The sequence below is a fragment of the Radiomyces spectabilis genome, assembly GCF_025331425.1.
Source record: "Radiomyces spectabilis strain NRRL 2753 chromosome Unknown BYT42scaffold_9, whole genome shotgun sequence".
In the NCBI taxonomy this organism is placed as follows: domain Eukaryota; kingdom Fungi; phylum Mucoromycota; class Mucoromycetes; order Mucorales; family Radiomycetaceae; genus Radiomyces; species Radiomyces spectabilis.
The window spans coordinates 440,179-467,907 of record NW_026251934.1 but is presented as its reverse complement, the minus strand read 5'-3'; the positions used below and the strand labels follow the sequence as shown (position 1 = coordinate 467,907).

Below are 27,729 nucleotides of genomic sequence, written 5' to 3'. Positions count from 1 at the left end.
TTCGCCCAGGAACGTCCCGATGAAAAGAATACCAAATTTGGACACCGATGACGGTCACAATTCACCTTTTCTTTTTGGGCGGCCCATCAAGCGAATCATCGGTTTTTTGGACTCCATAAAGTTCTCGGCATACCATGTCTAATATCTACGTACTTGAACCACCTACAAAGTAAGATCAGCTTTCTATCAATGCATTGCTTTATACCATGCTGACATTGTATATGCACAGTGCCAAAGTTATTCTCCACACGACGGCGGGCGATGTAGAGATCGAGCTGTGGGGTAAAGAGACCCCGTTGGCAGCTCGTAATTTTATCCAATTGTGCATGGAAGGCTATTACGACAATACCATATTCCACCGTATCGTTCCCAACTTTATTATACAGGGAGGCGATCCGACCGGCACGGGTCAAGGTAAACTTTTTTTGGTCATCCAACCGTAATCGTGCGTCCTCATGGATCACCGCAACTGACTATTTAAATAAAAAGGGGGAGAGTCAATATACGAAGAAGAGTTTCCCGACGAGTTCCATTCTCGACTTCGATTTATTCGACGTGGTCTGGTGGGAATGGCCAATACTGGCGAAAATGATAATGGCAGTCAGTTTTTTATCACCCTCGACCGCGCCGATGAATTGACAAAGAAACACACACTGTTCGGAAGAGTAAGCGGATCAATCTTAGTACGCCAACGTGGCATGCTCATTCCTTTATGTCTTTCTAGGTCGCTGGCGATACCATTTTCAACGTATTAAAGATGGGCGAGATGGAGATTGACGACAACGAACGACCGCTGTATCCTCCGCGCATCAAATCCACCGAAATCGTGCTCAATCCATTTGATGACATTGTTCCCCGAATCAATAAACGAGAGCAAATGGTCGCCAAAGCACGTGAAGAAGCAAAAGAGGCCCAGATGCGTACAAAGACCAAGAAGAAAGTGAAAAAGTAGGATTCAAAAAATACAGTGAAACCGCATAAAGCCCCGCCATCATTCACACAGAAAGGGTATAGGCAACTGAATTTGCTGTCATTTGGCGAAGAAGCGGCGGATATGGAGGAAGCACTTCCATCCAAAATGAAGAGCAGTCATGACATTACTGGAGACACTCCCGTGGCACCATCCCCTCCCATCCAAGAAAAATCTAAACGTAAAATGGTCCCTGTAGAAACAACCCGCCCCGACCCGCAGGAAGACCGTCCAAGCCCACCTGTCACGAAATCATCACCCCCACCAGCACCAATACCAGCTTCTGAACCTGCACGGAAAAAGAAGGAAAAATCAGAGCCCGTCAGAGAAGAACCAAAGTAAGTGGTACAGCACGGTGTCCGTAACCGATTATATATTAAATGATTTTTCTCAAAACAGAACCTCTCGCGATAAAGCGGAACAATTGATGCAAGATATCCGTGCGATGGAACAAGATCGACGCGATGAAATTATGGGAGTGAAAAAGGAAGGGAAACCCGAAAAGAAAAAGAAAATCTCGCTGATTGAGCAAGAACGCGAAAAATACATGCAAGGCAAAGCCATCGTCGGAGGCTTGAAAGCAAGGAAACGAGCTGCCAAAGCGGAGGACGATGTAACTATTTCTAAATACTGCAGAAGCAAAACATTTGGCATGTATACTTACTGTCGGCTGTTTTTGACTTAGACATTTGCCAAGTTGATGGCGTTTCAACGCAAACTCACCACGTCGCAACCGAGTGAACCCGTCAATGACAATAAGGATCAGAAACCTCCCTGTGCATTGCACGGGATCCCCAATTGCGAATCATGCTACGATACATCAATGGAAAATGACGACAAAGTAACAGACGAGGGATGGATGTCACATAAGCTCGTGTTTGAAAAAGACTTGAAAGGCAAAGATTTAATGCAACGGCGTGAAAACGTGGACGATTATGTCGTCATTGACCCGCGCGATCGAGAAGCGCAAGCCAAACAAGAAGAATACGAACGAAAGCGCAGTAAAAAGAGTCATTTGGGTGAAGCCTTCCAGAAACGACCGAGAGATTCCAGCCGCAGCCACCACGAAGACGATCGACGAGCACGATACGACGATGATTATAAACGATCTAGAACCCATAGAGATCATTATTCTAGACGATGATACTATTTACATGGCCTATAAATACTAAAATCCGGACAAGAATGATAATCACAAACATTATCTCTATCTTGAATCAATGATGAATAAGCTAACTAGGGGTTGAAGAGCTAGAGAAACCAAAGGTGAAAAGAAAAAATGTACAAATTATTATAAGTTCTGGTATACAGCATGAATCCTTTTTTTTTTCTTATTTTCCCATTCTGGCTTCTTTACGATGTGGCGGTGCTGACTGTCATGCAATATTTTCTATTCACTTTTTCTTCTTTTGCCTTTGGTTTTATCGTCTTCGGATGCAGTCGTGGACGCAGTCGAGGCCTGTCCATCTTCTGCCTCCATTTGCGCATTCGATCGTTTCTTGCTTGATTCACTTTCAGGAGATGCATTACTGGAGGAAGAGGATTGGACAGGTGGGATGGAGGAGGAGGATGGGGTTCGTATCGCTGTTGCAGCACTAGGGCGTGACCGTGCTTGTCTTTCTGACTGTGATGGAGTGGTGGTTTCCGACGCCGCTGTCGCGGGGCTGGAACTATCTGTATTCGAATGAAATCGTCGCACGCGTCGTGTGTTAATATCGGCACTCCCCAACACGGAGCCCAGAAAGTGGTGGACAAGACTCATGCCTTGCACCACCCGAGCCGTACGCAAGACGCGGCGATACAGCTAACCATTGCATTCCCTTGTTTCAGTATCTCGGCCAACACTACACATATGGGACCATTTTCGTGACTGTACCTCTCTTTCTGAATCTCGATTTTCCTCTTGTAATGCTGCGGCCACCTCGCGCAAACGGGGGGCAGCCGAAGTCATTAGATTGGCTAATTCTTCCAATACCATGCCAACCTGAGCAGTTTGTGTATTTCCACTGGCACGAAGTCGGTTACGAATGTCCTGCATTTGCTCTTGCGATGAAGTTGAGGCTGTACTGATGCCAGAAATATCTGTCACGAAAAAAAAAAAAGCAAACCCGTGATGGTGAGCTTATGATCGCTCCTTGACTCTATAGGTTACTCTCTCATTTTACCTTGATCTAAAGGTGCCTCAAGAATTGATCGTACATTTTGAATGGAACTTAGTGTACGAGATAAGCGAACTTCGACGGATGTCTGCAGCCAATCAAGCCCATGTGAGTAATGGTATCCAACGGATGATGCGATATTCCCAACTTACAGGAAATGGAAGACTCATGGCTGGGCGATTGGCGCCCGTGGTTGTCGCAGGAGCCGAAGGCGACTGGGTGGATGGTCTAAAGAAATCCGCTGAACTTCGACTCCCAAAGCTAAATTCAAACGATGGTATAGCCGACAAGAGTTCGGCGGCAAAATTAGTCGGTGCCGCTGACGCTCCTTGAGGTCGTGCCGCTGAAGGCGAACTGTCTGCAGTATTAGCGGCATCGCCAGGTGTAGCTGCCGTCGTTGGTGTCGCTGAAGCCGCACCCTAATAAGAAAAAAAAGGAAAAACCATCACCATCAGCTCGGATCCAACAATCATAAAGCAAAGGAAAAGGTCCCAAGCAACGATATGCCAAAGCAGCTGATAACTTACAGTAGAGGCTGGTCGACTAGCGCTGTCCGTGTTACGCATGAATCGCATTCTCGGTAACCCGTCCAAGCCTCCAGGTGATCCCGTGGTAGTACCAAGGTTACTGTTGTTATTTCCGTGGAGAAGTTGCGATAACAGCTAACCCACATGAGATATCAGTAATGCTGATGAATAATGCCGCTTTTTCCACTTTTCACTGAGCTTGGCCATCCATGACTTACAAAGTTATTGTCCACATCGGCTAATGTCGTATCGAGGGTAATAAAAGCGTAGCCTTCCATGGTAGGCAGTCGACTGGAAAAGCTGGGAAAGGCTCGAGAAAATGTTCGGCCAAACGTTCGTCGAGGAGTGTTTTGTGTCCGTGGTTCGTCTAACAGAAAAAGAGGCTTCCAGCATAAATAAAACCAGTTTCCAATACGAATCCAAACATTCGTTATTTCCATTTAGTTTACCGTTTTGTGGATTCGAAGGTGCATCGGCCGGGCGAACGACGAGATGGATCACTTTGCCACTGTCAAGGTTGGCTGCAAAAAAGAAAAGGGAGAACGGGGATGAGTTATTTACAACTGGGAAAGAAATACCCCAAGCTCCATTTTTCATTTCATATCGTACCATAATCCGTTAATTGTTTGTCATCTTTAAGCACTCGACCTTGGAAGATGAGTCGTTGACGACCGGTGTCGACATCAAAGACGGTCTGAATTTCGTTCTTTAATTGCAAGACCGAAGAAGTGCGTGGCACAGTAACCGAGTGGGTGCGTTGTTCCAACGATTTGATCTGCAAAGCCATCAGGTCCGAGGAAACCTGGGTTTCTCCCGTGAAATTTGATGAAGTCATGGAAGAAGCGTCTTCGGTCGGTCGATTCGTCATGTTGGCCTAGGTCGGGGAAGACGAGGATAAAGAAGAGTAAGGTAATAAGCGGCAAAGTCACGAACAGTGACGTATCTTTTTAAATTTCGAAGTCCGTAAGTAGTCGACCATATTCGAGCGTTGATGTCTCGTGGTGTGCAGTTGACGCAACACTGCCTTGCCAGATTATGAAAAAACGTACTCCACGTACCAATACATCTGCTTTTTATGCTTCCGTTAATTGCTTTATCATGTATGCGCTGTTCGTTCACACCCCTGTATTTGTTCACTTCACTTGTGATGATGGGCCTTCCTTGAACCATGAATTTAGGCTAAATTCAACTCCGCCCATGCGTTATATTCTTTTTTTTTTTCATTATTCTCAAAAAACAGAACACTACTTGATTTATAACCAAACTAACCTTGAATACCTTTTTTCATGCAAGGCTTGCAAAAAATAAACAAACAACCGACAATAAAAACGACATGTGTTCGTTCTATTTACACCCCAAGATATGCTTTATATCATCAGCATTTTCACGGCGAAGTGGGTGGATTCGCAAGGAACTTTTGAATTTGCAAAGTCAATCTTCCTTCATAAACTGCAGTACAAAGAGCAAAAATGTTTAAGTAATTCGATCTTGCTGTCGATAAGCTGGGCCAAATGAACGGACATAGGAGAGCTCAGCAAATAATAACTTAGAAACATTCGCCATCATGGCTTGCAGTTTAATATATTTTTAGTGAAACAATGCTTGCACCCGTTTGATGAGACCGTAGCGAGTCCAAAATTAGAAGTCAGATCGGTCTTTAGTCGGCATGCTCAAAGCTCGGCTCTAGTTGAACCTTGGGCACCACGCAGGCGGACAAAGACCGAGACAACGATAAGAGTCATCTTGATCCGAAAGAAAAACCCAGCACTTGGCTATCTTTGGGAATCTTTGGGGCCGAATCATACCTCGCCTTCATCTTTTTATCATCATGTCATCAAGAGCGCAAATCCGTAAAGACTGGATGCGACGCGCGCATGCCTTTCATTGCCATGGTAATAATTGGCCAGCGTCAAAAAGAGTGACATGATTTGAAAGGGTATCCATGACCGGTCAACGGGAACTCCATCGACTCCACATTTGATAGGAACATCAAGGGCAGCAGACGACAAGTTATGAGTCAGTTCATTCATAATAGCCTCGTCTTTGGGCCATGGCCCGTTCATTGAAATCTATTAAAACAGATGAAAAGTCGATCGCGGTTCAGGCCTATGGTTTCATTATATTTAATAGACCAGCAAGGGGTCTGAGAGCCGTTGCTTGATGCAAAATGAAGCAAACTAATTACCAAATCAAATCAGATACTATGACACTTAATATAGTATTTTATTGGTTTCCTTCATGGCGCCATGGTAACCTTATTGCAATGAAAATTGGATTGAAGGCTTTTAGTGCAATGGTGTCAGTGACTTTCAATGTGAGCTACTTCCCTATGTGATTGCAAATAAATAACTGGCTTGACAAAATCGGTGATGGAGCTTGTTCGTTCGGAGGGTATCTTGCGCATTATGGTCTTGATATTCGGGGTATCTTCAAAATAGTTGTTTCGTTTGTATGTAGCAAAATTGAAGCCGCAGAGATGATAATATTCCTTGCAAGGAATTTTGCGAACTCGGTGAGGGGTATAAGAGGAGCCGTCGGACGCAAACAAAAATATCGGTCATCCCGGCGTCAACACCTGGAGTTGTTGCATTTTGTAAAGTTTGTTCCAAAAAATTCGGTTTACATTCTGGTAACTTGGCTTTGGTTTTCAAACCAAAAATTTTGCATCTGTGCCGTCGCTTCGCGAACCATTCCTAGTTGTATATCTTTAGTATTTGACGTTTTACATGGCGCATGATCGTAAACATACCTCAAAAAAATCTTCCATCGGTGGCGAGCCTTCTATCGTTCTGAAATCGAGCTTCTTCATGTCGAACATTTCAAAATATGCGTTTTTAAGGTTGTCTCGCTGCGTATTGCGCGATGTTGTAATTCGCAGGTGGTCGATGAGGATTGTCGATCAAATTGAACGTGTCGCATTACGTGTAAGGAGGCAAAAATGTAAGCGACGCGTGCCTTCGGGTCGTTGAATTTTTCGCGTCGAACATGGTTGCCATTTATGGCGGTCGTGGTATCCTTAATGAAGTATTGAGCTTGTCAAAATCTCATGGGAAGGGCACACATTCCGGTGGAAAAATGAAAACTGTTTGCTTGATAGCTTCGCGGACTAGCTATGTTCAATGAAGCAAAAATTGTGTTTGATAAATGGGTATCGTATTGTTTGTGATCTATCCAGGTATAAGCGATCTACCATCAATTGCATGTCAAACATTCCTACGTACATCTTTCACGTGCCTAGGAACGTAAGCATTGGAAACAAAAAGTCTGCGGTTCGTCTTCTTCGACGAAGATATTCGATTTGAAGTTCTTCAGAATCTCGTGCATGTGGGGTATATACAAATGCGGGTTGAGGGCAAACCCTTCGTCGGTTTTCTTGCCGGGTTTGGACTTGAGGGAGTTGGACAAAAGCCTGAATGCTTGGATGTGATGCTGTCATCGGTTGAACGTTCTTTGGAAAATTGATGGGTGTGGATGTCTGGTTGGCGGCTTCGTCAAAAATGTATTTGGCAGTGGTTCGTCGTTTGGCCACCATAACTATGGCAACAAAAATGTCGGACCATGGGCATTATAAATTCGGACAAAATTGTATTCCTTCGTTTCATCGGGGTAGTTCTTCAAAATATGTCCTTGTTGTGCGGAGGTGTAATATTCTTTCGCGGTTTCGGATATGGGGTGGAGTAGCCTTGGGATTGAAAACTGGCTTCGTGGTATTCGGGGACTAGTGATTTGAATTCTTGGTAAGCTTCTTGCACCAGTGTGGATGCTTCTTGTCTTGACCCATGATGGTGGCAAAAATACTTTAGAAAAAATCTTGAGAGAATTAAGGCAATGAAAAATTAGCAAAAAGGGAGCCGATGTAGGTGACATCTCGTACATGCTTGACAATGTCTTGAATGGATTCAATCAAAATTGGATATTTGCAAATATTTTGCAAAGAGGTCTTGATAATGGATTTTTCGTTTGAGGGGTGTCAACGTTGTTCGTCGAGTTGGAAAGTTGCTTGCAAAGTTTGTTTGACGATCGGAGATGATCGGGTTCGCCGCAACTTGAGCAGACGTTTTGGTTGTGTTCAAAATCAATACTGTAAATCGCTAATTGTTAACATATAGGAACTCGCCATCATTGGTTTTTAAATAGCTACTTGCGCGTTTTGAGGTGACGGTGGCATTTGCGTTGACGCGTCAGTAATGATTTTGTATCCAAGCAACGGAACCTGCATAATTATGTTTTTTTTCGGGTTTTGCTGTTTCTCTTTCTTCTTCTTTGTTTGCAACGGAAGAGCTAGCTTGGCCTACTTATTCTATCCAAGCGATTGCATTCTAACATGTTTACATTCATCTTGAAGTCGTTTACCAATCTTCTTTGATGTATCTTTTATCTGTTTGAAGTCTTTGATTTTTTTCGGGTGATTTTCTTTTAACGCTAGGTTTTTCTTTTTCGGATTTGTTTGCGCTATTTTTGTTTCCGATGTAGTATGGATATCGAATAAAGGAACGCATTAATATTGTATTGGTGCCTCATCGATCGACTTTTTTTACCAAAGGAAGTATTGTCTTTGGGTGTAATTGGGATATTTCTGCGTTTGATTATGATTGGGGTTGGTTGAAAATCATCTTCATCATGCATTTCGGGTCCTGATATTTAACGGATTAACCTCTCAACATCGATCACGCATCTCTTGTGACAATACTCTTGTTCAAAATATCGCCTTTGGTTGGCTTATTTTCTTTGTTGATGAGCTTACGCGGCATCTTGGTGAATTGTAGAAGGGGAAGAGAAACACGTCATGTAGATCTTTCATGCATTTTATTGCCTTGGACTGTCAAAATTCACTGTCCAACCCGTGTCTAATGCGGTACATATCATGACTGATGCACTTAGTTGCTACGATATAACATGGCTATTTTTAATGGGGAGGTTACATAAGATATTAATAGTAAAGTGAAACGGAATAAAGAAAAAAACTTGAAGTGTACAACGGTGTATGGAAAATGAGTGGCAATATAAAATGGATAAATTAATTCAGGATTGCATTGACCAATATGCGTGCACCTGTGTCTATGGCACTAGATGGACAGACATTCAGATCTTTAAATGTTCCAGTGGACTTGTTACTTGCAACACGCGCTCGTCGTTTTTAACCCATATGAATGCCAAGCACGATTCTCGATTGCGGGCCGCCTTTCAATAAACGCACAGAGATGGAGTCCTACAAAGCTTAACAATTTAAATGAGTTGTGGCCACGCAAGGTTTCTCAAGTGGCGGTAAAATTGTCAAGTACAACTTGAGTATCTTCTTCCGTTCGCTGTCCGTCGCGTTCTTCGCGCTTCTTACTTCAGCTTTTTCTTCGACGTCCATTATGCGCAAGGTCCAACGCCTGCCAATGAGGGTTGTCAAATTCCATTGCATCGATACCGAACTTCGTCTTTATCTTCCTGACATCACACGATATCCATGGCATCGTAGAAAAATTTTCTATTGCCACCGTGGCAACTTTGGTCAGGGCGGGTCCTGAAAGGCTGAAATCGCCAAAGAAAAAAAAAAAAAAAAAAAAAAAAAAAAAAAAAAAAAGAGACTTTTCGTCATTGATTCTTCATGACCGGGCTTGAAGCGGATTCTTTTGTGGCGGGGGCCCATTGCTTTCGCTCGCTACGATCCATTCGGCTGCGCTTCTTTGCCTGAACATTGTCCTTCAAAAGTTAGTTTGTTCACCTTCAGAGTGGTTTGCAGCAACTTCAGATCGAAGGCTGTTCGCTCACGGGTCATACGGGTCATACGGGTCATACAGATGGTCAGGTCGACGTTGTCTTCAATGCTCATAGTCATGGTAAAAATTATAAAAGGTTAAAAGGACGATAAAGTTAATAAAACAATGAGAAAATAAAAAGAGACATTAAAAACACTTGAGAGTAGTTCAAGAGAGATAAGCGTGGGAAAAAGGCAGTAAAAGTTGAAAAAAAGATAACTAAAGATGCAAGAGAAGAAAAAAAGCCGGAATTTTTATTTTCAAAATGTTGAAAATGTCCAGTATCCATTGGAGTGAGCTTATTATTATTGTTACTGATGACGGGGTTCTCTGTCGTGGAATGTCCCCATGGTGGTAACGTCTCTATGAAGGTGTATTCTTTTGAACAGTATCACACTTCTTCCCCCGCATTTATTGCCCAAACAGTCAATTTTTTTAATGCTCAACCTACATAATTAAAATCTTTGGGAAATTAGGGATTTGTAAATCACATGATCTACACTAAGTTATCAGGACCTGTTAAACCTTTTTTTCATCTTTCAACCATGCCTCGCTGCCACTTTCACGGTAATAGGCGAAACAATCAACAGCAAGATGCCGTTTGCGTCATTTATGGTCAAACAGAGTATCGTCGTCTTTCGATTAAAAATGTGAGTAGAGTTCTTTTTGAAGAAAAGTGGTTGATGATACGACTGGCGTTCTTCTGTAGCATCATTCAATTTGTTGGTTTTTTTTGTCAGTTATACTATATATGTCCTTTCATTCTCTTTCAATTTTCAATGAATCGAATAATACATAAGCAGACGTGCTTCGATCCATGAATTCAAGCATCAGTGGGGAGACTATTGTTTCATCCATGGAGAATCATATATTTTTGTCTTCAATCTTATCTTTTTTCTTTTGCTTTTCTCTCTCTCTTTCTGTTTGCTTGATAAACCCTCACTATCATTGTATCAAGATCCCATCCGCATACATTATCCAGACCATTCTTATCCCGTGTATATAACTTGGTTGAATCGACTACAATCCTCAAAAAGGTAAGCGTCGAGTGGTCCACCATCGATTTTGCTCCGGCAAAACAGACTTACCTCTCCTTTACTTCCATCCTTCTTCCAGCTTCCGGTTTCCATTTTCTTTTCTCATGACAAGTTCTGGATACTACAAGTTGACTTTCTCTCGCCATCCATCCATCCATCCATCCATCCATCTGGCGAAACCGGATGACGTCAAAGGCTATCGTTGGTGGTGTGGCTCTCTTTTTAATCAGAAAAACGCTTACGTGTCCTCTTCATGTTCCTCTCCTTTGGATTGCTTCTCATCATATGGTATTCGAGCTGTCTTCCCGATTATTTATTTTGTAGTTTATAGTTTGTATTTTATATTTCATGTACATATTCTTTTCGCAGTCTTTTCCTCTTTTTTTCCCACAGGGTTTTTTATGAGGTTTTTACTGACGCGACCATTGTTTTTTTATCATCATATACTTTATTTGTTTCTTTCTTTTTTATTCGGGGAACTCTCGATATCTGGAATCCAACTCGAAGTTACTGTCACTTCTGGCCACATCAATATTTTTTGCCTGCTCAAGCTGACACCACCAATCCATCGCTTAAGTGTCCCTGGAAGCAATTTTATTTTCCGCATCGAAGAAGAAGCTTACCTGGCGGCCCGTATTCATCGTTTTTTTTTCCGGTACACCATTTGGTTCAAAGGCAAGTCCAATTTCTTTTCCTTTGCTATGATGTAATAAACGTATACTAATTCAAATTTTTTCAATGTCATATAACCCAAGTCATGTCAAGCGATCAATGGCTATCGAAAACTCAAATAACAAAGGTAAAATATCTTGACGAAAATTTGAATCAATCAAAGAGCTTACTAACTCATTTTTTTAAATACCCAACATACCCACACATCTTTCTAGATCTATCATAGCCTGGGCGGGATGGAACTGAGGGGGTCAATCAGTGCTGCCCCCTGCGCAGGTTCAGAAACAAATCACGTTGCAACGTATGCCATAAGGTTGTCATTAATATACCGAAGTTCCGTCAAGAGTTCTCGCCCAGGTTATGCCGTGTATGCGTTAGGTTTTTTGTCTGACGAAAGTCGCTCAATGTAAGAGGGCGGCCTCCGGTGGCAGGCGGCATCCATTGCACAGCGGGTGTACGGCTTGTTATAATCAAATCATGTCGGAAATATTCAACTCCGTTTCTTGATAGCTTATTTATTATTAAAGTGAGCTTCACTTTCTACATATCACATATACGTCTGACTATCTCGTTCCAGAGTGTTGAAGTCCTTTCAACCGTAGTAGTTCCCCCTTTCAGATGTGGCGGTGCAGCAACGCAAATTGATTGCGACATATGTATACCAAGAAGAAGCAGGTGATGCAATGAAAAGGGATCCTTCGCCGATACAAACCTTAATTTACGCATGGACGCGGCAAAAGCCATTGTCATGACTCCTAAACATGATACTTTGATTCTCTTGCACCATTCGTTCCAGCTACCTCAATTTCACAGGATTAGAAGCTTTCCGTGTCTTTTTTATTTATTTATTCATCAAAACGGGAGCTTCTTAGAAATAAATCTTTTGCAGAATGAGTCTTTTTATCTCCATTTTAGGAAGTAGTTTCAGATTAAATCAGTTCCCAACCCCAGATGCGGCCACTGTAAAGCCATAAGTATGTAAACGAATGGGACAATCAAATGAGTCTACCTAATTTTCAAGGCGACTAAATAAACTGTCATGCCAAATTCAATACAGTATCCGATTGTCAAGTAGTTTGAGCACTATAGTCAGGGCTCTTGCAATGATACTCTATCACTAGCTGCACCATCGTCCTCTGCCCCTACGAAACAAACGAAAAGCGAGAAAAGGTTTGAACATAGAAATGCAAAACGCAAAACGAAGCAAGCAGCAAGGCAGCAGGATGCACGATAAAAGGACACAGCAACGTCACCTCATCCGAAAAATATGCCTGACCTGCCATCAGCGCAGAGATAGCCGTTCGTCCAACAAGGCATGCTTGAAATTCATCTCTACATTTTGTGGCGTCTTCCGGTGGGAAAAGGTTTCCATCATTCTCTCTCAACTTTTCTATGACCTATTCACAACAGTTACGGGAAAAAGTAAGAAAGTCGCGAACAACATTAAGGGCGCTTTCACCGCTTTTCAGGCAGACATTTCAGACTTTGATCGTCAACAATTCAAGCCCCAAGGCTACTCAACGCCGGTGAGCGATGCGGCACGTCAGTAGGGCGAAATCATGCGCCAACATTTGTCGCCAATTTCGAGAGCAAGTCCACGCAGTATCTGCTCATCAGGCTGACTGATGCCGACATTTCGTGGTTCCCGTGGGTCGCGCCACGATTTGCGGTCTTGCGACTTTGCGCATACATGATAATTTACGGTCACAGCGCTGCTTTTTGTTCCTAGCAATAACTTGAAAATCGCATCAATCACATAATGCATAGGAAAATTGCACAGAGCTTTTGCTGAGGCTCGCTTGATGGTCTAGAAGAATAATTGATCTTGCCATAGCCATCTAGTGGCTAATATGAACAGTGTTCGGTAGTATAAAACTTGTCTTTGTGGGACAAGAGAATACATTGTTTATCGGCTATGCAATGAATGGAGTAAAGCAATGGATATTCGAGATAAAAAAAAAGTCAAAAAAAAAAAATGAATGGAAAGCTTAGAACAAACGGACCGCTTTAATGACAAACCCAACCCTCACCAAAGAAATAATACCAAAAAGAAAAAGAATGAAGCTATTAAAATCTAAAGAATAAGAATAAAATAAAAATATCCTCCTTGATATAAGGCCGATTTCCAACTATTGTGTAGAATAGCAAGTCAGTGCCATCAAGGTTAAGGTAGAAGCCAAGAAGATACAGAATTGATCTCTATGCCTGTGCCAGTTTAGTAGTCATAAACTCTATTTCGATCAAATCTACGATGCTGCTTATCGCTTTCCAACGAAATGGTCCCGTCCCAGCCTCATTTTCCATCCTATGGTGAGGCCTCCAGAGATGAGAGTAAAAAGGCCCGATCATTGACTCACACCGCACGCCCGTGCTGATACACTGAACCTTGGTCCAGTCGCATATGGCCTACTGGGACGGTAAACCACAGCTGTAGAAGTGAAACACACACAGATCAGACTTGGGCGGTGCTGGTACCCGGTTACGGTAGGTAGCAAAGGGGTGTGCTGGCGACACGGAAGTTGGCCAAGCAGCAAGAGTGCAAAGCATACTTGACCGTCCAGATCACCATCCTACTTTCCCATAACTGATTTCTCCACCAGACGGGAGCGGAATAGAAAATATGCACCTAAAGGATGGTCGTAGAAAGCAGCGTCCAAGGCACGGAAACTCCTTACATCACCTCGAGCCATTGGTCCAACCATCCAACCCAAAGTTTGTGCCAACAAGTCGATGTATGGGAGATGTGGTTCGCAATACGCGCATAAATTGCCCACGTTACACGGTGACTCTTCCACCTAGTCAGCCGCCTCTCCGCGCATGGATAGCCTCCTCCCGCCACTTGACGTCCTCGCACGTGCAGGAATAGCCCCCCTGCGTAACCTGGCTTGTCAGGGTCCGCATTACACCATATGACTTCGAAAATTCGGCCTGTGGAAATCATTTCCAGTCGAACCCGGCATGCTACCAAGAAATTGCAAAGGGAATAATACAGAAAGATAACAGCTCCGCTTCAGAGCCCGCCAGCACAATCTAGCAAGCTGGAATGCACCTTCTTATCTTCTCCTGCGCGGCCTCAAAATCCTTTGGCCTTACCTAGATCCTTTACCCGGGGGGAGTGGGGGATCAAATTTCATTTTGGATCGTCTCGTTGTTGTTGCTGGGTCGTTGGTATCGTCTCCGAAGTCGAATCTGGGAAAAATAAAATTGAATCCCAGCAGTGAGGGATCAGTTACACGAACTTCAGTGCCAAAATTCAAGGCTTTGCGCTTACCTTCGCAGAAAACTCGCCGGAAAAGTGATCGTAAAGCGAGGGAGAAGAAAAAAAAGAATAACTTGCCTTCTTTTTATACAACTCCTGGAATTACCTAAAATGGAGGCCAGTCACCGTCGGGTCATGAAATCCGACGTTACACGAGAGGCTCTGGACCATAATATGAAAATAAATTTCTTTCAGAAGTTTTTTTATTAAAAATATTAATGCATCTTCTTGGTAATATCCATTATATGGTAATGCACAAACATATACGTTAATACCATATGGTCTAACTTCTATTATATCTATTATATGGTGATGCACAAATATATACGTTAATACCATATGATCTGACTTCTAAAATATCATTAGTAATGCTTTTACATATAGGAATTTGACCGTATATGAAATGCATACGCCTAAGGGCACTCCATTAGTCTGGCCAGGAAAGAATTGTCAGTCCATGCCGCACCTCAATCAGCATGGGTGGCAATGACTTCTGATACTCTCGTAGGGGCGTGTATACAATATCAGATTTGCTCGAATCACTCCACTCGTTCTCACCAAGAGCGAGCATGAAAAAGTGACCAGAGGAAACAGCCATGAAGCTGGGCGCAGAGAGAGGAACAGAGAAAACTGGCACAGGGACGGGCAAAGGGACGGGAGCAGACGAACTGAGGTTGGCCGCATCGGCCGCTTTCTTGAACTTCTGTCTTCATTTCCTTGAATTCAGCCACATAGCCGCGGTTTTCCATGCGTGCCGGGGCGTTTCGGGTGAGTTTTTTAACCACTTGATCAATGGTGGAGAAAAACTTGGGCACGGCTTCCACGATCAAGGATCCAGCCAAGTCATCGGTGCTACTCCATTAACGGGTCATAAGACAAGCAATGCAAACATAACTTGAGCCAATACTTACCGAGACATTTTTGGGAGATTTTCCCTCTGATTGATGGTTGCGGAATGGGTTTTTGAAATTTTGAGGTGCGACATGGCGACAAGAGAAGCAGTGAAAACAGTAAAAGTAGAAAAACAATGGGGAGTCAAAAGACAAAGGAAAAACACGTTCTGGTCGGATTCACGTTAACATCAACAAAACGAGATAGCGTCATCATCAAATATTTTGAATGTCACATAGGCATTTGCTCACCCAAGAGTACTGTGAGCTGAACCAGTGCCATAAGGTGAGCATGCCACATGCTTCATTCATCTCCAATGCTTAGCCCACGTCTCTGGTAACACTATCGTCTACTCTCGATTATAAACTCAATGTATTTCAGCTCTTTCTCAATTGCATCATTCAGGGTTCTTCAGATGACTATTTAAGATAATTTTTACGCACCTTCAAATGCTGTTATTTTATTGTGTCCACAAAAATAAGCCAAAGCGTCACCGAGACCATATCCCTGAAGCGTGAATGGCATCAACTCCAGGTTCCTATATTTTGGTCACACGGTGAAACAAAAAAGCTAAGGTCAGGAACGTCCGCAACAAAGAATCAAAGAATCAAAGAGTCCATCTGCTGTGGTATTAAATTGCCTACACAGTTAATCTTCAATACATGTAATGGCTGCATTATGCCTGTAGTTTTGCACTGCCTTTATTTTGTATGGAATTGCTCCATTTTTGCTGGATTTGTCGCATAAGCACAGATTTTGAATCCTTTTCCGTCTGAAATTGAGAAAGCCAACAAGAAGTCGTCATACGGAAGCCACCAAAATTATATTGACTACTATAGAGCCTATGTATAAAATTATATAAGCTAAAAAGGTGATGTTATAATACAATTATCCATCGAAATGCTTTACCAGTTCTTTCAATCCAATGTAAAAATCGCAGGATTTTGATCAATCCCGATCAGTCCACTCTTTTGATGATTCGGCGCATCGAGCGGAGAAAGAGACGCTCAGTTACGAGTGAAGATGGATTTAGCGGTCCTGCAAATCTACAAACCAACTCTAGATAAAAAGCGAACCTACTCTTGATGTTACTGCGTTGACGCGCCTTATCTAATCTCTCGGCAGCGACCCGTTTCGCGAGAAAAGTTTTCTGAAACTTATGCTCATGATCTGCATCGGTTCTCTCTATGTTTAATTGTCCAAAAACACGGCACATGGGGAATGACACGCTGGTAACGCACATTGCTACATATGGTTTTTTTTTTTTTTTTTTTTTTTTTTTTTTTTTTTTTTTTTTTTGGTGGTTATAAAATATTGGATAAACGGTTTCAAAGCAAAACCGACACCAAGGGAAAGAGGGAGAAAGGGAAGTCCCCTATGATACAGAAAGTATAAAGTGTTAAATGGTAAGAGCATGTGGAAACAACGTCCACCCGATATATCGTATACTACACTTTGTGAGTTGTGTTGCGGGAATCCAGCTAATATGCACTCGGCAATGCAAAAGAAAAAAGTCACTACTGTATCAAGCCTCCTCCAAGGGAAAAGTTTAAAAGAAAGGCATTGTTACTCTCTACCTGTCGCACCAAGTCATGAAAATAATTGATGCTTTTGTTTACTTTCATCGCTTTTACGTACTTTTCTCACTTGATGCTAAGCAGTTTTTTCTCACAATCGTCAGAGTGACGTGCATCTTCTAATATTTGTTGGGGCAATATCTACCTTTTTTCCATTCTTCGTATCATTTTTTTCTTGATTATAAAGCACATCAATCGTAAGCAAAGTTTATGACCACGTCAGCCTGGATGTACCGTCATAATTTGTGGAAAGGCGAAAACATTGGCCCTCAACGAATTATAAGCGGTATTGCGATTGATTCATCCAAAGGACCGTATCAGAAATGGCGAGAGTGTTGAGTGGATTGAGTGGTAATCTTCTAGACTTGGCGCTCGCTCACAGACTATCGACAGCACACAGAAACTTTCTCAGTCAGCATCCATTCCCTTTGTCGAGAAAGAGATTACACCTTTTTCGATTGTCGAGTATTCGTATTTTGACACACTTCATTGTTTTAATTATACAGTGAGGCACAATGAACGATGAAAACCAATGTCCGAATGGATGGGTCATAAAGGATCAGTTTCGCTCATCTGGGCCTATTAGATGTTTTAAGTCAAAACGACTGTGGGCGATATTATCGAAGAAACAACATCGGGTCGTTTTTTTTTTCTTGTGAAGGATGTATTTACAGTGCGGGTGACGGAATATTGAGTCGAGAGAAAGAAAAAAGAAAAAAAGAGATACTGAGTGTTAGGAGGATAGGTCAAGGAATTGGGTGTCAATGGAAAGGTCTTGACATTTTTTACGTAGATCATGAAAGCATGAATGATGGACGGCTTGGGCGGCGGTGATACGTTGATGTGGTTCGTATCTTAACATGCAATCCAACAGATCCACCAGATCGGGTGACACATCCGATGGGAAAATCTTTTTAATCGATATCGTTATTCAGTATTCCAAGTAGAACCCCTCATGCATAAAAATGCGCGATCAACTAACACACTACTTACGCTTGCCAAAGGTTGGCCGGGAATGTCGGGAAAGGTAAATGCGGTGGACGACGGATTCATGGTTCTCACTTGGTCTTGTGTGGGTGTACCGAGTACGTTGACAATTTCCGCCATTTGACGTGGTGAGTTCTCGCCGGGGAACAAGGGCGTGCCCAGAATCATCTCGCCAATCACGCATCCCGCTGACCACATATCAATGCTGACTGTATACTCTTCGGCGCCCAAAATCAATTCAGGTGCTCGATAATATCGCGAACAAATATACGAAACGTTGGCATCACCTGCAGTCAAGATCTTGGCACTAGAATGAATCCCACGGTTCAGACGGAACACGATCCTTCAATGGAAATTCCAATTGAATCGGTTCAAATCTTTGTTTTTTTTTTACCTTCCAAAATCACACAATTTGACAATATTCGTGGCCGGATCCAGAAGGATATTTTGAGGTTTAATATCGCGGTGACAGATTCCCAGAGAATGGAGATATGCGACGGCGCGCAACAGTTGCACGGTGTACAGTTGGATGTAAATATCGGGCATACGTTGTTTAATTCTCACGTAATGGCGTGATCGTTGATGGATGGTTTCTGGAACATATTCGAGCACCAAGTTGAGAAAGACCGCATCTTTCTATTTATAGGCAAATCAGTACCGTTGATAAAAAAAAAAGGTCAGGTGCACTGATACCACTCAACCCACCTTGACTCCACTTCCGCCTTGACTACGAAAGTACCACTTTAACGTAACAATATTAGGATGCTCCGCCAAAGCTTGCATAATTTGCAATTCACGATTCTAATCGAAATGAATGACATGATTTTTGAGTAAAAAATGTTGGCCCCAAAATTTTTCCCCAATTTCCGACGGATCGCCTCATTTCTCCCTCTCTACCTTGTATCGTTTGTCTTGATTGACTTTTTTGATGGCGACGAGTTCGCCTGTTTTTAGTTTGGCCTTGTACACTACGCCAAACGTTCCTGTGCCGGCTACCTGATGTGTTGTATACGATAAGCGTAGATCCTTGTTCGTCTTGCCATTCTTGGCAATCACGTTGAAGACTTTGGATGGATCAATATGGCCTAACATATCCAATGCTTTAGACGCTGATACCTTGGCACCTCTTTTTGTTTGTATGACGGTATTCCATACCTATATACATATTAGCGATAACGGTGTCATGAGCACACGCACGCCGAGGGATGTAAATAGAGAAATAAGTAGAAAGAAAAGGAGAAAGAGAGACGCGGAAAAAAAAGAGAATATCAGAATATCAGAATCGAAAGGAAAATAATTTTCTTTCTAGCTGCCCGTTTTTCTCACGTCACGTTGTCTCTCCAAAAAAAAAATTCCAGATGATGATCACAGTTTTAAATTATCCGCCCAAGCTCGATTATAATGCCCTTGTCAATGGGGAATTATGTACGTATCGTTATTCCATGATCATTGCGCAGTCGATGCTTTACGTCTTATACATGCCACCGTCGTTGAATTGAGTTGAAGCGACATTGGCGGGACATCTATTTGGTGTTACTCAAAAAGTGGCAACGTACATAATCTAAAACAGAAGACAGGGCATTCGATTACCCTTTTTCGGATAAGCCCAGTTCACGATGAGATAAAAAGGAGTGCCAATATCGACAAAACAAAATTTTAGCTTGCAGATGCTTCGCGTCCCAGATCACATGCGACAGGATCCTTGCCATTTACAAAATAGAGAGTGTCACTCCCCAGTAAAATGCGGTCCCATTCTCTGAATTATTATATTTTATTGTTGATCTCTTTAATCTTTTTTGTTCGTTTATCCATTTTTGCATTTAAAACACTGCGCCAAATCCAAATGATTGCTTGATGGCTCTCCAGTAGTAGCCTGCCCAGTTACGCTGCGTCAATTCTTCTTCGCCAATTGGAACTCCCGTCTGTTTCACGGTCAACTCCACATTGTCGTTGCCTTGGTTAAAAGTCATGGTGACAGTAGAGTAGTGACCTAAAATATCCACGATAAGCTACCTATTCCTTTTGCGAATGTGTCTTGATTAATCTCTTTTTTACCTGCAGGCCACGAAGCCAGACGCCATGACTGAACAATCTTTTTATCAGGTTCCTATTTTTTTATTCCCATGCGGTGAGTTTTTCCATTGCTGTCACGTTGTCAAAAAGAAACCACAATTAATGCATGTCCCTACCACTTCCAAAATTTCGCCTGATACGTTGCCATTGAAGAACTGAAACTTGCTACCGACTTGCTTAGATACTTGGGCAGGACCGCGGGTCCATACTGAGGCACGCTGAGGATCCAGCAACGTTTCGAACAGTTCGTGGGCCGAGGTTTGGAATTCAATGGTTTCTTGCAAGGTAGTCGTATTCACCTTGGATCCAGACTTTTCAGTCGACGTCGTGGAAGTGACGTTGCTCGTGGTTTTATTAATATGCGTCACTCCGGTCCGTTCTTTGGTGACACCGACCGTGGGCGCGCCAGAACCGGCCTTATCTTTCTGCTCAATGTAAACGTCCGAGCTGTTTTCTAATAAGAGACGCATACAAATTTTTCAATCACTGAACCTCGGGTTCTCGAAACAAAGCTTGAAACCAACCTTTGATCATGGCGGTGGCCAGTTTTTCAAACTTGTCAATCATCAAAGGTGCCAATTGCTTTTTCACCACATCACGAAGCACTTGCTTCTCTTGGCTGTCATTGTCCACCGACACATCAAACTAACGATCTGGGATTTCAATCGTCTGTTTCCACCGGATCCAAAGGCGGCGTCCCTCCATAATTAACTTACCACGTACTCATCAGCCTCGGTATCGTGCGCTACTTCGGGCACATGAATTTTGCCGGTCGCTTGGGTACCATTGGCCGTGGTACCTAAAGACGACCTACGTCAGCATTTGAAAGGCCAGTGGACAGCTCAAATTATGATCCGTTTTACCTTCCCAAGTGAGTTTCAATTCGACGCCGTAAATAGTGATGAGTTTGCCTTTGCGCTGACTCAAATCGACATCGCCCACGCACTCGTTGACCTTGGTAATAGCCACCTTATTGCCGTCCCTCTCGGCTTGCAAGCCGACAAGCTGGGCATCGAAATATTTTTGAGCCCAATTCAAGCAATTCTTGCTCACCCTGTGAGAAATGAGGATCGAGACGATCAACAAAAAAAATCGCGATGAATGTGCGCCAAAAATGAACCGCTACTTACCAATGCCTGTCATGGAAACGGGGAAGCATTAGCCCATTTGAGTCTTGGTAACCAGGAAAATTGCAAGAGAACCAACTTACCAGTTATTGACGTTTTTCCAGTTGGACATGACCGAAAAGTAGAAGATAAAGAAAAAGAGACAAAAGGATCGCGTTCATGGAAAGCGCTGGAAAATTCACCCTTTTTCGCTGTGACCGCTCCGAAGCCGGCCGGATGCTTTCATGCAACCGCTGAGTTTGAATATCAAGCGCTCTCGTCCCAACGGAAATGCCCAGTAAATTCCCAATTTTTTCACACTCACTCTATTATGGTAGTGCTAAAAAATTATTTTTGATGTGATAGCGTAAATAATGAAATCCTCGCTCATTGTTTGCTCAGTGAAAAAGAAGAAATAGTCTATCGAGGAATCGTTTACCGTTGTGGGACAAATTATCATACATTCAAACAAGGCGTCAATAAAAAAGATGAGAGTTCTGGGATATTTAGATGAATAAATATTGTTCAACCAAGTCCATCATTAATAGAATGATATCTGAAAGAGCAGTAATAAGGTAATAAAATGATCAAAAAACATTCGAGAGGGGGACAAGTTAACCAAAAGCAGGAACCGATCTGATGAGAGATAAACCACGATGTGAGTACCTCCTTTTCACTTTTTATCCAATTAAACTTGGAACTTACTTTGTGGATTGCGCAGGGCTGCCAAGTGCTTGTGGGCTTGCCATGCTGGCAGTGGTCATGGTGTTGGGACTGTTGGGCAACGTGCCATTGGGCGTGGTGGCCGCCGACACTTGAGCTGTAGCAGGGTGGGTCGATTCCTTGATGGCCAACAATTGCTTGGCACGGAAAGCTTCATAGTGAATTTGCGCCGTCGTTTCTATCAGGTCCTGGAGGTGTGTGCGGGTCAAAAAGTTGCGCAAATGCGTAAATTCGCAATGCTCCGAATCCTCGACTGTAATCCATTGGATTAATATTCTCTGCGCGATGGTCATCACCGGCTTTCAGTGCCTTACCATTAATCACGCCGTATCTATTCTTTCGTCCTCGGACGGGTCGACCGTCGATCACCACATTTCTTTCGGATCCCACAATAGCAAAAGGAACCAGCTCCTGCAGGAAAAAAGAGTTAAGACGTGGTGACTACAACGAGTGTGGCTAAAAATTAAGGTGTTGCGTTATACATACACGAATGCTTTCATTGAGAGCCTGTTCTTGCTCGTCATCTTCATCGCTTTCGTAAGGATACAATTTGATGTTGTGGAAAACCAATTCAGCCTTGATCTGTGATAAGAAAAAAATATTTATCAGTGAAAGGGTATGATTTGCTGAATATGGGTTTTTTTGTCCTTACTCTTTGTTTGAATGCTTGACGTTCTTCAATGGTCAGTGAGTCGGACTTGGCGATCACAGGCACGACATTCACCACTTCAGACAGTTTCTTGAGGACCACGATGTCGATGGGCTTCAGCCTTTTTTTATTATTATTATTATTGCATGCAATGTTTGAGTTAGCCTTGGGACCCGTTCATCGTTTTTTCGTATGATACATTTTACTTACGCGTGTCCGGTGGGTCCAATAAAGAACAAGCAGCAGTGAACTCTGCTGTCTTGAATGTAACGATCACGGGTGGCGGTTAGTTCTTTGCGCAAATAGGCCGAATGCTGATCTTTGATGTATTTAATGATGGGTTCCCAGCTGTAATGTGGATCCCGTGCGTGTGTGGGTTAGTTGACGGTGAAATAGTCATGCTAGTAGTTGGGTCTTCAATTACCAATTTTCGTTGTTGACTTGATCTCCATAGCCAGGGGTATCCACAATGTTCAGTCTCAGACGCACTCCATTCTCCTCAATCACTGCATATGGTTACATCAATAAAAATAAAACAAACACGACCATCAGGAAAAAAAGCTATTAAATGGGGTTTACGTACAATGCGACACGGTTTGAATCTCCGTGGTCTGACGAGGTGGTTCATCAGCGGCGAGACGCGCCTTGCTTTCGATCAAGTGCGAGGCAAAGATGGTGTTGACCAACGTCGACTTGCCCAATCCAGATTGGCCTTTTTAAAACCATTCTTAATACTTCAATAAAAGAGAAAATTCGTTTATTCGCTTACCAACGACCATAACGTTAAAGTGGAATCCTCTTTTCAAGAGTTTCTTTTCAATTTGCTGCGTGATGGTATCGAATCCCACATAACCTTCAAGCGAGGTCTGAAAAAAAAAGTAAAAGTGAGCCTAACCATACATAACGAGATCGTTGTTGGGCATACCGCAACAAGATCAACCGAAAGTGAGGTAGATGACATGGTTACCCAGTAAAATTTAGATTGAAAAAAAAGAAGAGAAAAAGAAGAAGAAGAGAGAAAAAAGTACGCCTGGATGGAAAAGAAGAAAGGAGGCGAGACCAAAGAGAAGATGAAAAAAGGGAGATCCAAGGGCCAAAAAAAAGGGGGCGCTAGGTTTTTCAGGAAATCAAGGGAGCTTGCTTGATTGGAATGTAAAGTGCCATGCAGGGCAGAGACTACATGGTCCGCAAGACTCAAAGGTGTGCAGTACTGTATTCAAACCAGGAGCGGGTTTTTCAAGGAGGTGACTCACTCTACTTGTTCTCTTGATCTCTCTTTGATCTCTTGATCTTTCTTGACAAAAACCTAGCTATTCTTGATTTTATTATCAGGCACGGTACCTGTCATAATTAGTACACCTATCCATGCCAGTCGGGTAAGGGTAGGTGGAGAAGATAGTCATCCACGCCTTGGGGACAATTTTCCCAGAATAAGCCGGTTTCAAAAAGAGGACAGTCACTCCAAGAAGAAGCTTTCTTTTTCATCGCAAAAAGTCAGACAACAACCACCCGTTTTCTTTTCCTAGAATGGCAGCCGACACTGAGAATATCCGCCAACTGGAATCCTATTTAAACTTCAAAGCACGCATAAAGATTACGGATGGAAGAGTCTTTATAGGTGTATTTGTTTGTATCGATAAACAGAAAAACGTCATTCTCGCCCATACAGAAGAGTTCAGAGGCAGTACGTTTTTACTACACCAATGGCGAAATGCTATGTGTCCCTAAACTCACTTTCTTGACTTTTTTTTCCTTTTAGATGAACAACGATTAGTGGGTCTTGTCATGATTCCTGGCAAACATCTGGTGTCCATGGAGACGGAAGATTTGGATGCAGTCTATTTTTGAAAATGACGAATGGTTCAGAGATGCTATGTCTTTTTTTTTTTTGTATATATCGCCCAGATACCTTTTTTACTTTCCCTCTTACCCCACCCCGGCCCTTCATTCTTACGTGTACATTCGTGTATTATTTATAAACTTAAACGTTGGGCTTGCTACCCTTTTCCAAATGCTCCCATGGATCTTTGGTGAAACTCGGCAAATAAAACGCAGCATAGTCTTGGCGCTCAGCACCCGAACCTCGATCGCCTTCGTACCGTTGTTGACCCTATATTCCGGCGTTAGGTCAATCGAGTCCACCGTCGCATACGAGTGAATTCTACCTGAGCATATCCATAGTTCCCTCTTTGAAAACCACGTCCTCGTCCGTAACCGCGTCCTCGTCCGCGCCCACGTGCATATCCGCGACCACCACGATCACCACCCCATCGACCTCGATTGGGAACATAGCCTTGGAAACTCTGAGGCGCTGAATGGTACTGTTGTTGATTCATTGGCGCTGAAGTATCTTGGTTACTGTTGTTCTGGGCTGAAAACTGCTGCCCTTCCGATGGCGGCACATTAGCCATGGTGATTATCTCTCTCGATTAAAACGAAAAAAGGGTAGTTGATTTTTTGCCACACTGGGTGACTCGTCCTTGGAATTTATATGCCCATTTGGCATGGCCAAATTAGACCGACTTGGCCAGTCTTTTTTCCTTTTGATTTTATTTTATATCAGCTACAAATACAGACATGTCATTTTTTAACCAATATCATCTTTCTATGTATTAGGCAGTTAAATTGGCCGTGTATCCCGAGACGGTCTTGGTAATGGTACAATCTGCATAGTGAAAATTATTCCCAAACAGCAAAGTTGGATGATGGGGTCAAAGCGACGGCTTTGGTAACGGGAGAGTTCGCAAGGTTGATGTGATTGTCAAAAACAAGTTTAGATGGTGGAATCGAAGCGCTGTCTTCGGTAACGGGAGAGTTCGCAAGGTTAATGTGATTGTCGAAGACAAATTTAGATTGTGGAGTCGAAGCAACAGCTTTAGTAACAGGAGAGTCCGCAAAGTGAATGCGATTGTCGAAGACAAGGTTAGATTGTGGAGTCGAGGCGACAGGCTTGGTAGCGAGGTTAAAGGATGATGAGTGAGGACCGTCAATGGCCTCGCTTTTGATGGCTTTTTGGGTCAAAGCGGGACGGAGACTCATGCGTGAACTGAAAGGGTTCGCAACGGGTGAATGAACAAGAGAAGCCATAGATAAGCAGCCATTCGCGGTCGAGTTCCAATGTTTGGATTTCTTGACAAGTCCAAGTGGGAGCATGATAAGGAAAAAAAAAAAAGGCCAGGACTTGCGAGGATGCCTTGTATTTCAAAAAGTTCATCTACGATTGACATGGCGGTGACTGTGGTGTTACTGTAGAAACGCTTTGTAAAAGGTTCTAATGGCTAGTTGTTTTTAAGAGATGGCAAAATGCGGCATTTTGTACCACAAACTTTGCATCAAAAACAATTGAACGTTGTTTACATGTCAACAACCATCTCCTTATTTAGTAATGTTTTCTGAATCTCCATGAAAAATCGAATTTTATAACCCACCCGGTTTGCTGTAGATGCCCTTTCCATTATTTTTGAAACCCTATACCCAAATCTCCAGCCATTATGCGAACGCCTTTGAGATATCGTAGCGAAGGTATACATGGAGTTATGAAACATCGCCATCGTCCAAGTAAAAACTCACTCACTTCATGTTAAAAGAGATATTGCACGAATTATTCGAAGAGATCAATGATTACCTTGGAGGTAAACCCAAAAAAAAAAAAAAAAAACTATTTTCCACAGTGATCCTAAAATGCTTGCTTCCGACTGTTCCGCAGATAAAGTCCCAGACCAAGGCCGGGACCCAGAAAAAAGTGAGGAATTGAAAGCGATTTCCGATGAGGCTCCTCCGCTATCGCCGTATCAAAGGCCTATGCTAGTCGAATCCGACAGCGAAGAAGAGAACTCCATACACAATGAGAGTCGTTATCAACATCATCTTCATCCCCAAGATCAGGATCGGTCTCCGGAGGAAGACCGAGATGATCACAGCCTATCGAATGATATGCCGTCTCCCGCTCTGTCGCCTACACGATCATGCTCAGAGTCGCCTGAAACGCCGACCAACGAACCTCGCTCTCCGAGTCAAACCTGTGGTCACTGCAAGCAAGAGATGCCTGTTCACGGGCTTACCGTGGAAACCGGAGCCGGTCGACCCTTGGTCTGTGCCAGCTGCAGCAGCAGTATCAAGCCTACGAAATCGACCTCGTCCAAGCTGACCGGCATTGCCAATAAAGTGAAAAACACTCTATCCCCTCCAGCGAGTAAACAGAGTTCGGAACGCCGTCGTCACTCTTTGGTGTCGGGATTGTCTATTCTGCCACGGATGCGGTCCTTTACCTTTGACCGAGGCAACAAAAGCGAAGCCGCTGCTGAGCCCCAACTAGCTTCCCGACCGGAGCCGATGCGTCACTACAGCCAACCAGTACAGCACCCACCGTACCATGGCTACGAGAGTTACGACTTTCAAGACCATCACTCGCAACAGTATGAAGCAGAGGAATACAATGGAGAAGCTTACCATACAGAGGATTCCATCGTTATTGAATCTCCGGAAATCTACCAGGCCGACCCATGTTATTCTGTAGAAGAAGATCATTATCAGCGGGCAGAACCATATCCATCCATGGGGCCAAGTTTGACTAGTCCCATTTATCGTTTGAAAGAACTCATGGACAATGACAGCGTCCAGAATACCCAAGACGAGGAACCAGTGGAGGACGATTTCGTATACGAGGACGAACACCCTGAACCAGTGCCAGAACAGGACGACTATCGTTTACCAACCGAAATATTCCAAGAACCAGAATCCACGTTCAAGGGTGAGCAAAGCAATATGGGCTTTTTAACCCCTTCACGGCGTCGTGGAGAGCAGCATATACCGCTAAGAATGGAAGACTCTCGACAACTGGTAAGCCATCAAGATCGAATGGATGCCTACAGTAAGTTTTGGCTATCAGGATATAAAAAGACACAAAGTATTGATATCATACGTAGCGAGTGCTTACTACCACTGTATTACGGCAAGAACGGATTTGTCCGCTTGGGTGAAGAAGCAATACGCCAAAGGTCCCCCAGATACACTGTTTGGTAAGTCTCCTAGTCCAACTGGCCCTTTTTTCCCTTCATATCAAGCTAACACATACAAAAAAAAAAAAAAAAGAGTATACCCCTCCGCCAAGAAAGCGACCAAAGAAATTATTTTCTTTATTCAAGACCAATGCATCAAAAGCCAAAGAAAGTGAATCCGATGCGACGGCAGCAGCAAGAACTACCGCCGCTTTATCGACCCATTTGTCCACCGCCCACCTCATTCAACATTCGCGACCCAAACCGGGGTCGGATACTTTAACTCCAAGTAGCCAAACTGACCGGCAAAGTAAGCCAGGAATCAAACCGGAACGCACTCAATCTTTACCTGCTT

At 43.2% G+C, this 27,729-nt stretch overlaps 11 protein-coding genes across 11 annotated transcripts; 3 read left to right on the top strand and 8 right to left on the bottom strand.

The window, feature by feature from the left end:
* Positions 1-134: 134 nt before the first annotated feature.
* BYT42DRAFT_615462 (cyclophilin-like domain-containing protein) lies at positions 135-2,114 on the top strand (the record flags this gene model as incomplete). Its single annotated transcript, XM_051571964.1, has 7 exons — positions 135-169; positions 230-414; positions 490-665; positions 725-948; positions 1,015-1,308; positions 1,370-1,583; positions 1,656-2,114. 7 exons carry the CDS (start codon positions 135-137, stop codon positions 2,112-2,114), a joined length of 1,587 nt encoding a protein of 528 aa, XP_051421551.1.
* A 246-nt stretch (positions 2,115-2,360) lies between these two features.
* BYT42DRAFT_615461 (uncharacterized protein) lies at positions 2,361-4,524 on the bottom strand (the record flags this gene model as incomplete). Its single annotated transcript, XM_051571963.1, has 8 exons — positions 2,361-2,774; positions 2,847-3,052; positions 3,136-3,217; positions 3,282-3,548; positions 3,657-3,791; positions 3,875-4,023; positions 4,106-4,177; positions 4,266-4,524. 8 exons carry the CDS (start codon positions 4,522-4,524, stop codon positions 2,361-2,363), a joined length of 1,584 nt encoding a protein of 527 aa, XP_051421550.1.
* A 2,746-nt stretch (positions 4,525-7,270) lies between these two features.
* Positions 7,271-9,483, bottom strand: BYT42DRAFT_615459 (uncharacterized protein; the record flags this gene model as incomplete). Its single annotated transcript, XM_051571962.1, has 2 exons — positions 7,271-7,453; positions 9,370-9,483. The coding sequence occupies 2 exons, from the start codon at positions 9,481-9,483 to the stop codon at positions 7,271-7,273; spliced, it is 297 nt and encodes a 98-aa protein (XP_051421549.1).
* Positions 9,484-14,591: 5,108 nt separating this feature from the next.
* Positions 14,592-15,406, bottom strand: BYT42DRAFT_606237 (uncharacterized protein). Its single transcript, XM_051571142.1, has 2 exons — positions 15,283-15,406; positions 14,592-15,223 (listed from the first exon to the last, which is right to left on the bottom strand). Exons 1-2 carry the CDS (start codon positions 15,354-15,356, stop codon positions 14,926-14,928), a joined length of 372 nt encoding a protein of 123 aa, XP_051421548.1. The 5' UTR covers positions 15,357-15,406; the 3' UTR covers positions 14,592-14,925.
* A 2,166-nt stretch (positions 15,407-17,572) lies between these two features.
* BYT42DRAFT_615458 (kinase-like domain-containing protein) lies at positions 17,573-18,918 on the bottom strand (the record flags this gene model as incomplete). The annotated part of the gene is made up of 5 exons (XM_051571961.1): positions 17,573-17,749; positions 17,833-18,133; positions 18,221-18,462; positions 18,532-18,627; positions 18,724-18,918. 5 exons carry the CDS (start codon positions 18,916-18,918, stop codon positions 17,573-17,575), a joined length of 1,011 nt encoding a protein of 336 aa, XP_051421547.1.
* Positions 18,919-19,492: 574 nt separating this feature from the next.
* BYT42DRAFT_575800 (activator of Hsp90 ATPase) lies at positions 19,493-21,174 on the bottom strand. Its single transcript, XM_051568995.1, has 8 exons — positions 21,110-21,174; positions 21,030-21,035; positions 20,763-20,953; positions 20,616-20,698; positions 20,424-20,544; positions 20,016-20,353; positions 19,882-19,933; positions 19,493-19,816 (listed from the first exon to the last, which is right to left on the bottom strand). Exons 1-8 carry the CDS (start codon positions 21,136-21,138, stop codon positions 19,647-19,649), a joined length of 990 nt encoding a protein of 329 aa, XP_051421546.1. The 5' UTR covers positions 21,139-21,174; the 3' UTR covers positions 19,493-19,646.
* A 532-nt stretch (positions 21,175-21,706) lies between these two features.
* Positions 21,707-23,338, bottom strand: BYT42DRAFT_594462 (Septin-domain-containing protein; the record flags this gene model as incomplete). The annotated part of the gene is made up of 9 exons (XM_051570770.1): positions 21,707-21,981; positions 22,043-22,139; positions 22,215-22,310; positions 22,381-22,498; positions 22,588-22,725; positions 22,802-22,883; positions 22,961-23,089; positions 23,147-23,243; positions 23,303-23,338. 9 exons carry the CDS (start codon positions 23,336-23,338, stop codon positions 21,707-21,709), a joined length of 1,068 nt encoding a protein of 355 aa, XP_051421545.1.
* A 566-nt stretch (positions 23,339-23,904) lies between these two features.
* BYT42DRAFT_615455 (uncharacterized protein) lies at positions 23,905-24,225 on the top strand (the record flags this gene model as incomplete). The annotated part of the gene is made up of 2 exons (XM_051571960.1): positions 23,905-24,061; positions 24,137-24,225. 2 exons carry the CDS (start codon positions 23,905-23,907, stop codon positions 24,223-24,225), a joined length of 246 nt encoding a protein of 81 aa, XP_051421544.1.
* Positions 24,226-24,358: 133 nt separating this feature from the next.
* BYT42DRAFT_615454 (uncharacterized protein) lies at positions 24,359-24,788 on the bottom strand (the record flags this gene model as incomplete). Its single annotated transcript, XM_051571959.1, has 2 exons — positions 24,359-24,487; positions 24,543-24,788. The coding sequence occupies 2 exons, from the start codon at positions 24,786-24,788 to the stop codon at positions 24,359-24,361; spliced, it is 375 nt and encodes a 124-aa protein (XP_051421543.1).
* A 268-nt stretch (positions 24,789-25,056) lies between these two features.
* On the bottom strand, positions 25,057-25,530 carry BYT42DRAFT_547343 (uncharacterized protein; the record flags this gene model as incomplete). Its single annotated transcript, XM_051565944.1, has 1 exon — positions 25,057-25,530. One exon carries the CDS (start codon positions 25,528-25,530, stop codon positions 25,057-25,059), a length of 474 nt encoding a protein of 157 aa, XP_051421542.1.
* A 181-nt stretch (positions 25,531-25,711) lies between these two features.
* BYT42DRAFT_398270 (uncharacterized protein) lies at positions 25,712-27,660 on the top strand. Its single transcript, XM_051563379.1, has 5 exons — positions 25,712-25,899; positions 25,965-26,009; positions 26,084-27,216; positions 27,303-27,395; positions 27,469-27,660. Exons 1-4 carry the CDS (start codon positions 25,869-25,871, stop codon positions 27,354-27,356), a joined length of 1,263 nt encoding a protein of 420 aa, XP_051421541.1. The 5' UTR covers positions 25,712-25,868; the 3' UTR covers positions 27,357-27,395; positions 27,469-27,660.
* Positions 27,661-27,729: the final 69 nt, after the last annotated feature.